This window comes from Vigna angularis, chromosome 10 (genome assembly GCF_016808095.1).
Source record: "Vigna angularis cultivar LongXiaoDou No.4 chromosome 10, ASM1680809v1, whole genome shotgun sequence".
NCBI classification, from domain to species: Eukaryota; Viridiplantae; Streptophyta; class Magnoliopsida; order Fabales; family Fabaceae; genus Vigna; species Vigna angularis.
The window spans coordinates 6,422,563-6,435,634 of record NC_068979.1 but is presented as its reverse complement, the minus strand read 5'-3'; the positions used below and the strand labels follow the sequence as shown (position 1 = coordinate 6,435,634).

The following is a 13,072-nucleotide window of genomic DNA, read 5'->3' as shown; positions in this document are numbered from 1 at the left end:
TTATAATAGAAAAAGGTAAATAATAATAATTAATTATATATTATGACGAAAGGTTTAAACTGTAAAAGTGTTTTTGTCCTTTTTACACGTTCTCTATACCATTTTCACACCTTTCTTATAAGCAACATACTCCTCTTACACAGTTCATAAAACTTTATTACATAATTTCTACACCCTTCCAATCCACTTACTACATCTTTTTTTACATCTTTCTACACGATTGTTACTCTCTTCCTACGTCATTTTTATAGATTTTCTATACCGTATAACTTACATTCTTCCTACACATTTCTCACATCATTTCTACATTCTTACAATTTTACTACACCATTCATTCACCCTTCAAACACCGTACATCTTTCTTATAATCTTTTTACACCTTTTCACTAACTTTCTACATCATTCTAAAACTTTTCCTACATCATTCATACACTCATCCTATACTTTTGTATATCATCTTTTACTGCATATTTCTTTTACAAATAATAATGATAATGACAAAGATAAACGATAAAGGTAATGGTAATTATAATGATAAGGTAACAACAAAGATAATAATAGTAGTAACATAATAATGGTAATGTATGAGTTGAAACATGACACCCTATTTATATTAGTACGGAAAAAAAAATAAAGATTTAAATGAGAAAATTCACAAAAAATAATAATAATAACTATATAAATGATTAAACCTAAACTCATATTCTAGAATTAGTTTTCCAATTCTAATTACATGGAATTTGTTTTTCGAAATCCTTTGTAAATAATTTCCAAATGCAACTTTCCCACATCTCATTTATTCCAAAAATAACTTTTTCTGGCATTCTCTCCCTTATTTCCGATAACCGCAAAATTACCATTCCACACCAACACAGCAGCTAACACACACCTCATACCTCAATATTACTTTCCACATGTTTTCATCCTCTTCAAATCACCAACACCAGTCTTGCGGCCATTAATGGAGGCCCTCCACCACAACGAACCAGCTACACACTTGACGTCTTTTTCTAACGCAAGTCTCAAACAAAACTAAAGGACAAGACAGAAATTAAATAATATGATAGGTGTAGACAGAAAATGGAAGCAAAGGCCTTGTTAGAGATGGTTGCACGAAACCACAAACACATGAATCTGGACCCACAAATTTTGGATCACTCTGTTACTACTTTTTCCAGTAAATTGAATACCAACCCTATTAAGAAATAAGATTTCGTCCTCCCAAAATCACCCATGTCGAATCTGATTCGTTCATCTAACTGTAAACAATTAATAATATCATATCATAGGATATTTATAAGTATTTGGATACTCTTCTTTACAAATATTTTTATAAAAAAATAAAATAAAAATTATTTGAATAAACTAAGACTAAATTATAAAAGTATAATTTTGGTAAAATTATAACATTTACAAATCAACATGTTAGCCATAACCTATTTTTTAATTTATTTTGAAGTGATGTCTTAAACATTTAAATCTTTGACAATAAACTTTCAAAAATTCATCGATTTTGTTTCAAATATTTCTCACATACATTAAACATTTGTTACTTTTAATTTTAAATTATATTTTTAAATTATAATACCTTTCAACTTAAATGGTTGAAATATCATGGTTACGAGTTTGTTACGTTATTTTTAAATTTGAAGTAAATTCTATTTTATTTTATGTTTTACCAAATCAATATCATTGTTATAATATCCTCAAATTTAAATCAAATGAAGTATTATTTTAATATTAATTTACTTGTTACAAATATGACAAATTATTTGAATTTATATATTTATCAAATATTCACATAAATGTGATAAATACTTTTCATAAAAAAACTTAATAAGTTAAAATACTAATTTTATAATTTAAAACAAACTAAAATAATTCATAGAGCATAGCAAAGAACTTATATTAACAGTTGGGATATTAAACTTTGGAGTGATATCCACCATTATTTGTTTATTGTATTATGTGAAACCCATAGTTTTAATCTTTAAATTTTATAAAAATCTACCATTGATAACAAGCTTACCTAAAATAAAAATCAATAACCAACCTTAACAACTGTGCAAAATACTCTGATTGGAGAGATGTATACGGCACAATTGCTCTCTATATAAACCCAACGTATCAGAGTTATTGGTATCAAAACTTTTAAGTAGAGAGATTAAGGAAAATCAATAGAAAGAAAATGGAAGACACACTTTCAGGTTTGAGGTCTTTGATGGCTACTCACTCACCTCCACTCGATGCCTTAGTTGTACCCTCGGAAGATTATCACCAGGTACGTAATTCTATCCCTGTAATGTTATTAGATCCAAAATGTTCACTTTTTTTTTCGATTATTTTCTCTAATCTTGTCGATCTTTCCTTTTTAACTTGTATCTCTTTTTGCTTTGGTGTTTTGACTTTGCAGAGCGAATACGTATCTGCACGAGACAAGCGCCGCGAATTCGTTTCCGGCTTCACTGGAAGCGCTGGTTAGTCTCTGTCCTTCCGTTCTGCTTTGTAGAGCTAATAGATGCATTTCAGTTCTCCTTTATTTCTTTATTGCAGTAGCTTCCTTCGGTATAGTTTAGGGTTTAGGTTGCGGCCTATTTTCGTTTCACTGCCATTGTTTCAATGTTTCGCATAATCGTGAGAATTGTTTCTATAACCTTTATGCAGAATTACGGTTTTTTCTTGTGCGATGTCTTTATGTTTCATTTTTTTTAATGACATTCAGGCTTAGCACTCGTAACAAAGAATGAAGCGCTGCTTTGGACGGATGGAAGATATTTTTTGCAGGCTAGCCAAGAGCTTAGTGCTCAATGGAAGCTAATGCGTATTGGTGAAGATCCTGCTGTAGATATCTGGATAGCTGATGTGAGTGACTTGCATTAGATAAAAGTATATATATGGGGGAATTCATTATGGTGTACAATATGTATATGGAATTGTGGGTGATGCTTGTACAATATCTATAGCAACCTTAGTTTCATTATATAAATACACATACAAAACACATATATATTTGTTTCCAAACAGACGTCAACATGCGTAAATCGAAGGTGGATCATGCATCATGCACCTACGCACTAAACACTCATCCTTTTCCGCCATTGTTGATGAAGTAAATAATGAGAGTAAAACTTTGGCATATTATTATTTACCCATGATGTGATAGCATTTGAAATTATTGTCTTAATAAATATAGAACCTGGCACTTACCACTAGTACATTCTTTATATTTTCATCACGTTGTAGCTGTTAGCAATAAGCTCAAAAATATGAAGCATTTGTACTTAAAAATCCTTTCTTATTATGAATGATATTTCTATATAGTTCTCGCTGTCTGGTTTGCATTACGCATCATAGAATCTATATTTACTCACATTGGATTGATTTATTATCATGTCTAAAACTGGCCGGAGGAAGCTATAATTTGGTTGACATCACATTAACCATTACTGAAACAGATGTTCATAATTTACACATATAGACCGCCTAACAGCATGTAATCACCTATTGTTTAGGAAGAGCTGACTTAGCCTGCACGTGCATTAGCACTCTTCAAAGTAGAGGTTGGAAGCAAATTAGAGAGAAATTATGCTGTTTGAAAATTTCAACATTGTATTTATCAGGCCAAAACCTAAACCTATTGTTATTGTGAATGAGGATAATATACCAGATCAGTTTGCCATGTCCATGAATTGCCTCTGAGCAAATCATTTTCTATTCATGTTTCATAATAAGGATGTATCTATATTTTACTGTGGTATATTTATAATGTGAGTCTTTCCTTTCACTAGAACTTGCCAAAAGAGGCATTTATTGGGGTTGACCCTTGGTGCATTTCAATTGATACTGCTCAAAGATGGGAGCGAGCTTTTTTCGAAAAAAGGCAGAAGCTAGTTCAAACCACAAAAAATTTGATCGATGAAGTTTGGATAAATCGACCGCAGGCAGAGATTAATGCTGTTATTGTACAGCCACTCAAATTCGCAGGTCGCTCTGTTGCAGATAAGTTAAAAGATTTGAGAAAAAGGCTTCTGCAGGAGCAAGCCCGCGGTATAATTTTCACAGCACTTGATGAGGTAAGTGCATCCTCTTGATACACTTTTACATCATCACCTTTTCCCTCGACACAAATGTTTTCTGAGTTTGTGGATACTTTATTGCACACTCAGTTTTCATACCTTTTAAGAGTATTTCTTTAATTTGTAACTTAATTTTAAATAATGTGGCTAATATACAGGTTGCGTGGTTGTATAATATTCGTGGAAGTGATGTGGCCTACTGTCCTGTTGTTCATGCATTTGCTATTATGACAGCCAATTCTGCTTTCATTTATGTGGACAAGCAAAAGGTTTCTGTTGAGGTCAGTTGAGTAATTTCTGTCTCAGCAGATATGAATGTAGTCCAGGCCTTGTTATCAAATCACAATTTAATTTGTGTCATGTGAAGCTAATTTTAAATTGTGAATTGTAATTCATTATTTACATCGAATTTTAAGATTGTGAGGCACAACAAAAAATATTTTGAACTGTATATCATATAAAAGTGATGAGTTTAATGTAACTGTTTCAGATTTGAAATTGACAAAATAGATCAACCATAAGTCTCAACGAAAAATCATTAGTCATATGTGAAGCCTCAATTTCAGAAGAATGAAAACAAAGCAAAAGAAATAGCCAAATAGAGCATACAGACTACATCACATGATTCTGTGATTTGTGGAGAAATGAAAACTCAATCAAAAATTGTGATTTGTGCCAGGTTCAAGCTCATTTAGTGGAGAATGAAATTGAAATTCGAGACTATACAGCTGTAAGCTCTGACGTGACATTGCTTGCAACTGACGATCTTGATACTATATCTACTGTCAAGAGAGTAAATGGTGGACATCAAGCAGAAGAAAACAGCAACAACCTGATATGGGCTGATCCAGGTTCATGCTGTTATGCACTGTATGCAAAGTTGAACCCTGATACAGTTCTGTTGCAGCAATCACCTTTGGCCCTTGCAAAAGCTTTAAAGGTTGTATGCTTTTATCATCTTAACAAAGATCTTTGGCTTTTGGTGCAGCTCAGAAGTTTAGTGTGGAACTTTTTCCAACCAACCTTACACAAAAAATTTAGGAAGTGTGAATTGGATTCATATGTATGGATGAATCTATCCAGGATTGCGAACAGATTTTGTCACTTAAGTTTATTATTTTAGAAGGAAATTGAGAAAAATAACCACCAGCAGTTGATTTGATAAAAAATTATATTGTGGAATTTTCCCCCATTTCAGCACTTGAAACATAGCTTATTTTTTTATTACCAATACTTTTAGAACTCAGTGGAGTTGGATGGGTTAAAAAAGGCGCATATTCGTGATGGTGCAGCGGTCGTGCAATATCTTGTCTGGCTGGATAAAAAGGTTTGCATATTTGAATACTATGCCTCAATATGTTCATATTTTGGATGAGGACAGCCATGCTTTTTTCATTCTCTTCTCTAAGTTTGAATTTTTGTATGTCGCATTTCAATCTATTCAGAGGCATTGGATAATGATATACAAGCTTGGTTCAATGTGTAGATGCAGGATGTTTATGGAGCTTCTGGATACTTTTTGGAGAAGGAATCTGCCAAAAAGGAGAAACAGCTGTAAGTTTCTTATCAAGAACTGTACTTATCTCTAACATGCTTATTATAATCTACATTTGTGGAAGCTGGGATAAGGTTGACAAGTTGGTTTATTTCTGAACGGGGAAAATAATGTCAGATGAAAATTTCCTCTATAAAGGTTCTGGAAAACTAACATTGTGAAATAAGTTATTTTGACCCTTTGTTAAAGTAGGTTTCAAAAGATCACTGAAAATGTTTAGAGTCTGGACATATCTTTCATAGTAATTAGCTTCATGTGCATCAGTAAAATGCTAAATCATAAGGTGACTTATAGATCTTTGTTTTAACTTTGGCAGGCAGTCCTTGAAATTGACTGAGGTGACTGTAAGTGACCAGCTTGAAAGTTTCCGAGCATCCAAAGAGGTGGAGCTAACTAACCAACTAAGTATTTATTTGGATAAGCTTTTCTTAGAAAGTTTTGTACTATAAAAAATGGATACATATGGTTCCTAAAAATGTGCATTTCCCTCGGTACATTTCTAAGGCTTAGTTATATGGACTATACTATATGTTCCTCTCTATAATCTGATCAACCCACTGTATGCTGGATACTGACTGACCTTTTCAAGTATTTGTCCCTATAAGCTGGACTTAAAATGTTTACCTGGTTGGTATGTTACATGTAGGAAATTGGGATCACATTTTTTTTTTCGCAGCTTCATTTTCTTGAGCACATAAAGCCATGAATTTGAAGGGAGTGAAAATAATAACAGGAATTGTTTCTTTCCTGAACACTTAAATGTAACATGAATCCTAAGTTTTCTTACCCCTATTTTCAGTATTTCAAAGGATTGAGTTTCCCCACTATTTCGTCTGTTGGCTCAAATGCAGCTATCATTCATTATTCTCCAAAAGCTGAAGCATGTGCTGAACTAGATCCAGACAAAATTTATCTCTTTGATTCTGGAGCTCAGGTCTGTCTTATAATGAACAACTTGCAGCATGGTCATTTATTGTGAATTTTGTTCTTTTCACATTTTGCAATCCTGATCTCTACCTCTTTATACTGATAACTGGTGGTTTCTCTGAAGTATCTAGATGGAACAACAGATATTACACGAACAGTTCATTTTGGGAAACCTTCAACTCATGAAAAAGCATGTTATACAGCAGTATGTGCCTTTTTTTTCTTTGCTTGTTGTGCAAGTTACTTAGTTTCAAAATTATTAGTACAAACTATTTACGCATGGTTTTATTTCTGGAAATAGAAAGGAAGAAAATAGGATTGAAGTACCAAATTTCCAAAGTTTTGTTGGACCTCGAAGAAAAAAAACTTCCCTCCCAAAATGATCGGGGAGTGGGGGAAGATCTCACTTGTTCAATTTTTTTTTAGCTTCTTAAAATATAAATAATTTATAAATTGTAAAAGTAATTGAATAAAAATCAGTTTCTACTGTTTTCCAAGTGATAATGGTATAGATATCTGCTGAGTTGGGTATAACACTGTTATACCGGCATACTAGAAACTCATGACATTATTTTTTCGTGTAGGGAGTATAATAATGTGTTCAAATTTAGGGTCCGAAGTAACATAGGGCCCATTTTTTATTTTGACCATCATTGAATATCAAGTTTCTGTCCCTTAATAGAAGAAGTGGATTTGACATTAGGAGCAAATTTCAAAATTATTCATTTTCCATTGTTAAACGTTTTTCTGGTCAAGGAAGTGTTTTTTTTTATTAAAGTTTAGTATTTTGTGAAGTTACTCTTAGTCAGCAATCAGATAATACAATTTTCTGATGTCATCCACTTTTATTTTAAGTTGCCTCATTTGCTAAACTTTTTGCAGGTCCTAAAGGGTCACATTGCTCTTGGAAATGCTAGATTTCCTAATGGGACTAATGGTATAAACAAATAAACCAATTTATATGTCAAATTCTGTGATTATAATTGAGCAAGTTTTCATCTCACATACAATAACTCAGCAATTTTTTTTCTTTCTTTCAATTACTTTTAGGGCATGCTCTTGACATTCTTGCCCGAATTCCTTTGTGGAAAGATGGTCTTGATTATCGACACGGTACTGGTCATGGAATTGGGTCCTATCTCAACGTTCACGAAGGTATTAAGGAACTATCGGTATTTCTTTCTTTTGCTTATTTTGATTCCATATTGTAGTTTTTTCCTTTACTCCAAGTCAGTGCAAACTGAGAATTAAATTAATGTAATATAAATTCTGCAGGACCTCACCTGATCAGTTTCAGACCACAGGCTCGAAATGTACCGTTGCAATCTTCCATGACTGTTACAGATGGTTAGTATCGTTATATCATAGCAGACCATGAAATTGTGATTACCACATTATTAGTATTACTGTATTTGATTGTTCTGAAGTACTTTGAATTTATTTACTGGTCATTTCAAAGACCAGAATTGTTCGATTGTAATTGAATGCGCGTTATAAATGACGCATCGAATTTGCTTTTCCAGAACCTGGTTACTACGAGGATGGAGAGTTTGGAATAAGATTGGAGAATGTGCTTATTGTCAAAGAGGCTGATACAAAATTCAATTTTGGCGATAAAGGTTACTTATCTTTTGAGCACATTACCTGGGTAAGTCCAAATATGTGTACTTGTTTTCTTTAATTTATTTCCGTGGGATGTTTATTTTGAAATATATAGAAAAGACTTTGCACTTTGCTCAATTATTCCATTCGTCAGATTTTAATTCAACTGAACTAATTAGTGCTTTAAGCAATTTTGTGATTGTTGTTGTTTTAGGATGATGCTTATAATAGAACTTTGTTATAATTGTTAGCTTTTTTACACTTGATTGCATCAAATATTTTTTTGATGTTTAAAAAACTCTGCAACATTTTATTTTCCTTTTAAATTATATTGCTAGTCAACTTTTTATCTTAATGAATCAGCACTTCATCAATGTTTACCTATCTGTGAACCTTAGGCTAGTACTTTATGACCTTCGGTATTATATAATTTAATTTAAAACTGGAGAATTTTCCTTGATTGCAAAACTGGTGTTATTTAAGTAATTCAACCGTCAATTACTGACAATATAATAATATTTGTTATGGAATTTCATAAGTGTTTGATGTTTCTTGTCCAGGCACCATATCAAACGAAGTTGATTGACCTGAAACTTTTAAGTCCTGACGAGATTAATTGGGTGAACTCCTATCACTCTACATGCAGAGATATTCTAGCGCCTCATTTGGATGAAGTTGAAAATGCTTGGCTGAAGAAAGCTACTGAACCAATAGGTGCATGAGCTGCGTTTGGGGTTGGAAAGTTAATAACTTACGTTGCTTCAGCGTAATTTTCATGGGCATTGTCTTCCATATCCCTATTATACTGTAATCTATATTTTAGATATCAATTCTGCATATTTATCCGCTCGGCATTCCTGAATCGGCCCTTTTCTCTTATATTGTAAATAAGTCGGATCATGTACCTAAAAATGATAAACTACTAGTACATATCAAAGTGTACGAAAGTTCATTCCTCGATACCTTCTTGCTCCAGGGCTCGTAATTGGATTTAACCATTTTTATGACCAATCATAGGTTTTCTGGGCACATACAACGTTTGCACAGTCTCTATCGTTCAGGAAAATCCCTGAAGATAAATTCGCATTGGAAAATACACTTTGAACTCGTCTAGAATGCATTTTGTTTTCAATATATTAATGTTTCTTTTTTCGTTCCTGCAAAATATTTTATGGATTTTGAACTGTTATTTTAAAAATGGTTAAGGACTGAAGGTGGCTTTTTAATAAATTATTTTAATTAATTATATAAATAAATCACTCCAGATTATTTAACTATATTTCCCAGTTAGTGTTCCTTAACGAGAAATTGGGTGCGGGAATCGATTTCTCATCACTGCTTATATTTTTGTTTTTAAATTATGAATTGAAATATCGATTGATACCATTTTCTCACTTTTCTTTCTATTTTTATTCTTTCTATAGTGTTCCTTACATAATTATTCAAACTATGAAAATTTAAGGAAGAAGGTTTCTTGATCCCAATAACATTTTCAAATAAGATATAGAACCAGAACCCTTGATGCAAATGAAAAGTTTTACAACATCATGTGATATTTGTTGTCGGAGAACATGATAGTTCTTCTTGTAGAAGAGAACAGATGTTCAACACTTTCATCTTCATCCACAAAGAAATTTTCTCTTTTTCTGTCAAAAATGTCATTGATCCATTGGGGAAGTGATTTTATTTGGACATTTTAGACTTTTAAATGTACTATAAGTTAAATTGCTAAATCAATTTGAATCTGTTAAATAAAATTTAAGTTTTTAAATTGATTTTCGTGGGTTCCGAAAAATTCCATTCACTCAATTTAAACAACAAATCTAATTTAATTTATCACCTAATCAATAAAAATAAGATTAATAGATTACAAAGTCAATTAAAACCTGATTAATCATCAATAATAAGTTCCTGGATGGACCATATGTTTGGAATGAGATGAGAGGATCTGAGTGGATGAGAGGACAGAGAGGGGACGACGGTGGAGTTATTTATTTTAATAAATGAAGGAAGATATTTGAAGAAAAAGTTTATGAATAATTTAATTGATGTGATGACTAAAAAAATGTTTTAATAAATAAAATATTTAAATTACTATTTTGCCCTTTTGGTTAAAATGGATAGAAATTTGCACGATGTTCAATAGGACATCTGCTTTCCAATCCCTTCAATTCGTGAGGATGCTGAAACAGTACATCCCTCGGCATTCATATGCGTTATCTCTCGCAAATACGTTGATCCAAACAACCTCCATCACTTCACATCCCTCTTGGTCTACAATGGATCCTTTGATCTAAACATAAACTTAATGTCCTATACTCTAAAAAATAACACATCAAAAATAATATTCTTCAGTCTCTTATTTCTGATCATCTTAGTAATACACCAGAAAAATTTTATCTATCGAATTTGTAAAACTAAAACAAAAAATTAATTTTAAGATTTAAATATTCATTTGGTCTCAATTTTTGTAAGAAAAAATTTAAATTGGTCTCCTAAATTTTTTTTTCTCTAAGTCTCAATTTTGAAAGTTTAATGTAATTTTGTCATTTTGATATCTTAAAGATATGTTAACATGTCAATTTGTGTTTTTTCTCTTTAAATGTCTGTGTCAGGCTTGTATTGTATCATGTAACACTTTCATTGTGATGTGACTATGATAATGTTACATCTCATTATCAGTGCTAAATGTCTTATATACAATTTAGTTCTTGTATTTATTATTTTGATTAGACTTAGTTTTATTTTTTTTTTAAATTAATTTAGTTTTTTTAATAAAATTATATATATATATATATATATATATATAATTTTAATATTTTTATTAAATATTTTTAAATTAATTCTAACTACATTATTAGAATATAATTATTTTATTTACGTTTTATTTTTTCTACTTGTAATATCTCCTCAAGGTTTTTGTTACCTACTTAATATTAATGAACGTATATAGTCATAAAGAAAATTTTAATAAAAGTATTGAGTTACAGACAGAGTAATAAAAAATAATACTATTTAACATTGAATTATGAATTTAGACAAAATCGCTATCTATTAAATTACTTACAATTCAATTTTTGTAAATTTTTATTTTTATTTAAACTTATGAAGTTAAAATTATTTTTAACAAGTTTACTTAAATTTAGTTTTAAAATTTTAAATTTATTTGTATTGATATTTCATTAGAGACTATTGTTTTTTTATTTGAATTTATATTTAAAATAATTATATATAAATTTATAAAAAAAATTAGGGTTAAATATGTTTTCAGTCACTCAACTATCAAACGATTTTGTTTTTAAAAACTTTGATACACTTTAATCTTTTTTCTTCGAGACGTTATAAATCAACTGAGTTGGCTAACGGTAACGTGCCATGTTATATTTTTTTTCTAACTTTTCTCAGCTTTTCTCCGTCCCTCGTTGGTTTCGTCTCCTTCCTTTCATCTTCGTCCCCATCCACCACCGTCGCAACCTCGTCGACCAGAACCACCGGAAACCTCTGTCCCCATCCCCGGCTGTCGTCTTCCACATCGATTCCCTCTGGCTACTCCCCCCTCAAACGCCCCCTCCACGAATACCTCAAATACGGTGTCATCAACCTCTTAAAATCCACACTGATTAGTGCATTGTAATTAAAATTTATTTCATACATGTATCGACATGGTAAACTAAAGTGAAGAAGAATTTACCAAACCCTAATTGATCCTTGTAAGAAGAAAATGGTTCCAGAACATCCTGAGGCGGTGCAATATCCTTCACAAGTTCTTGATACTCTTTCCACTCCGCTAAATCTTCCAGCTTTCTCAGCCTCGCTTTCAATTCTTCACTCTTCACACCAATAACAATGTTAAACATAAAATTGAATCGACCAACAAATTTTGGAGCCACCAAAACAAGAGGTAATCATAATTGAAGGGAATTAGAAATTGGGAAATTGAAACAGAGAGTAGGAATAGAAAGCTAACCTTCTCTCTGGGATTAGGGCTGGAGAAGATGAAACGGGTGCCCAAAAAAACTCAGGTCTGGTAGATGGATCAGAGGCCATCCACGCAGCACGAAGTGGGGCATAGGGGACCTCCGATTGGAGGAGCAGGTCGGAGGATGCTTGTCGAAGTTCATCGGAAAGACTCCCGTCTTTTGACGCAGCGAAGAGGAGAACTCGAATCAAGGATGTGGTGGATATAACCAAATCGACCCGGTTTGGCTTGTCGGTACCCATTGTTGGATTCTCCGCTACTACTGTTTCCAACACTCCATTCACCGGGTAAATATTGTCTTCACTGCAGACGCAGAGTGGGTGCTTTCCTCGCGGAGAGGGTACTTTCTCTTCCTGTTTTATGAAAAAAAGAAAAACAGAGAAACCTGCAAGTTTTATGATCTCTCGCTGTATTTGAGGTATTCAAGGAGGGGGCGTTTGAGGGGGGAGTAGCCGGAGGGAATCGAATTGGAAGGAAGAGCTTGAGAAGATAATGTGGAAATTGGCGACGAGGTTGCGGCGGTGGACGGGGAAGGAGTGCAAGGAAGGAGACAGTGCTGGTGAGGGAAGGAGAAAAGCTGGGAAAATTCAGAAAAAAAGAAAATGACCTGACACACAGCCGTTAGGTACTTCAGATGATTTTCAAGAGGATGAAAAATTATAATTTTCTTAAAAAAAATGATTAAAGTGTACTTTTAAAAGAAAGAAAATAAAATAAAATCGTTTGATAGTTTGAGGGACTAAAATCATATTTAACCAAAAAAACTATCAATATAACATTTAATAATTTCTATATAAATTGGTTTGAAAATATTTTCATAAATATTTAATAAAAGTGTCAATTTTAATAAAATTATCAGTATAACATTAATACAAAAATTAAATTTAGTTGAATTTGGAGTGGGAAAAAATTGTCTGTTTTTAAAAAAAAAAT

General features: G+C 32.2%; 1 protein-coding gene and 1 pseudogene across 1 annotated transcript; one reads left to right on the top strand and one right to left on the bottom strand.

The window, feature by feature from the left end:
* Positions 1 to 2,101: 2,101 nt before the first annotated feature.
* On the top strand, positions 2,102 to 9,122 carry LOC108336044 (aminopeptidase P1). Its single transcript, XM_017572342.2, has 16 exons — positions 2,102 to 2,281; positions 2,414 to 2,477; positions 2,723 to 2,862; positions 3,789 to 4,073; positions 4,235 to 4,357; positions 4,756 to 5,016; positions 5,317 to 5,403; positions 5,563 to 5,630; positions 5,948 to 6,014; positions 6,431 to 6,565; positions 6,683 to 6,763; positions 7,441 to 7,495; positions 7,609 to 7,713; positions 7,834 to 7,905; positions 8,082 to 8,206; positions 8,721 to 9,122. Exons 1-16 carry the CDS (start codon positions 2,189 to 2,191, stop codon positions 8,880 to 8,882), a joined length of 1,923 nt encoding a protein of 640 aa, XP_017427831.1. The 5' UTR covers positions 2,102 to 2,188; the 3' UTR covers positions 8,883 to 9,122.
* A 2,287-nt stretch (positions 9,123 to 11,409) lies between these two features.
* On the bottom strand, positions 11,410 to 12,772 carry LOC108334793 (uncharacterized; annotated as a pseudogene).
* Positions 12,773 to 13,072: the final 300 nt, after the last annotated feature.

Coding starts and splice junctions, on each gene's coding strand:
- LOC108336044 (XM_017572342.2), top strand. CDS start 2,189: ATGGAAGACACACTTTCAGGTTTGAGGTCTTTGATGGCTACTCACTCA. Junction 2,478..2,722: donor CGGCTTCACTGGAAGCGCTG/GTTAGTCTCTGT, acceptor AATGACATTCAG/GCTTAGCACTCGTAACAAAG. Junction 8,207..8,720: donor CTTTTGAGCACATTACCTGG/GTAAGTCCAAAT, acceptor TTTCTTGTCCAG/GCACCATATCAAACGAAGTT.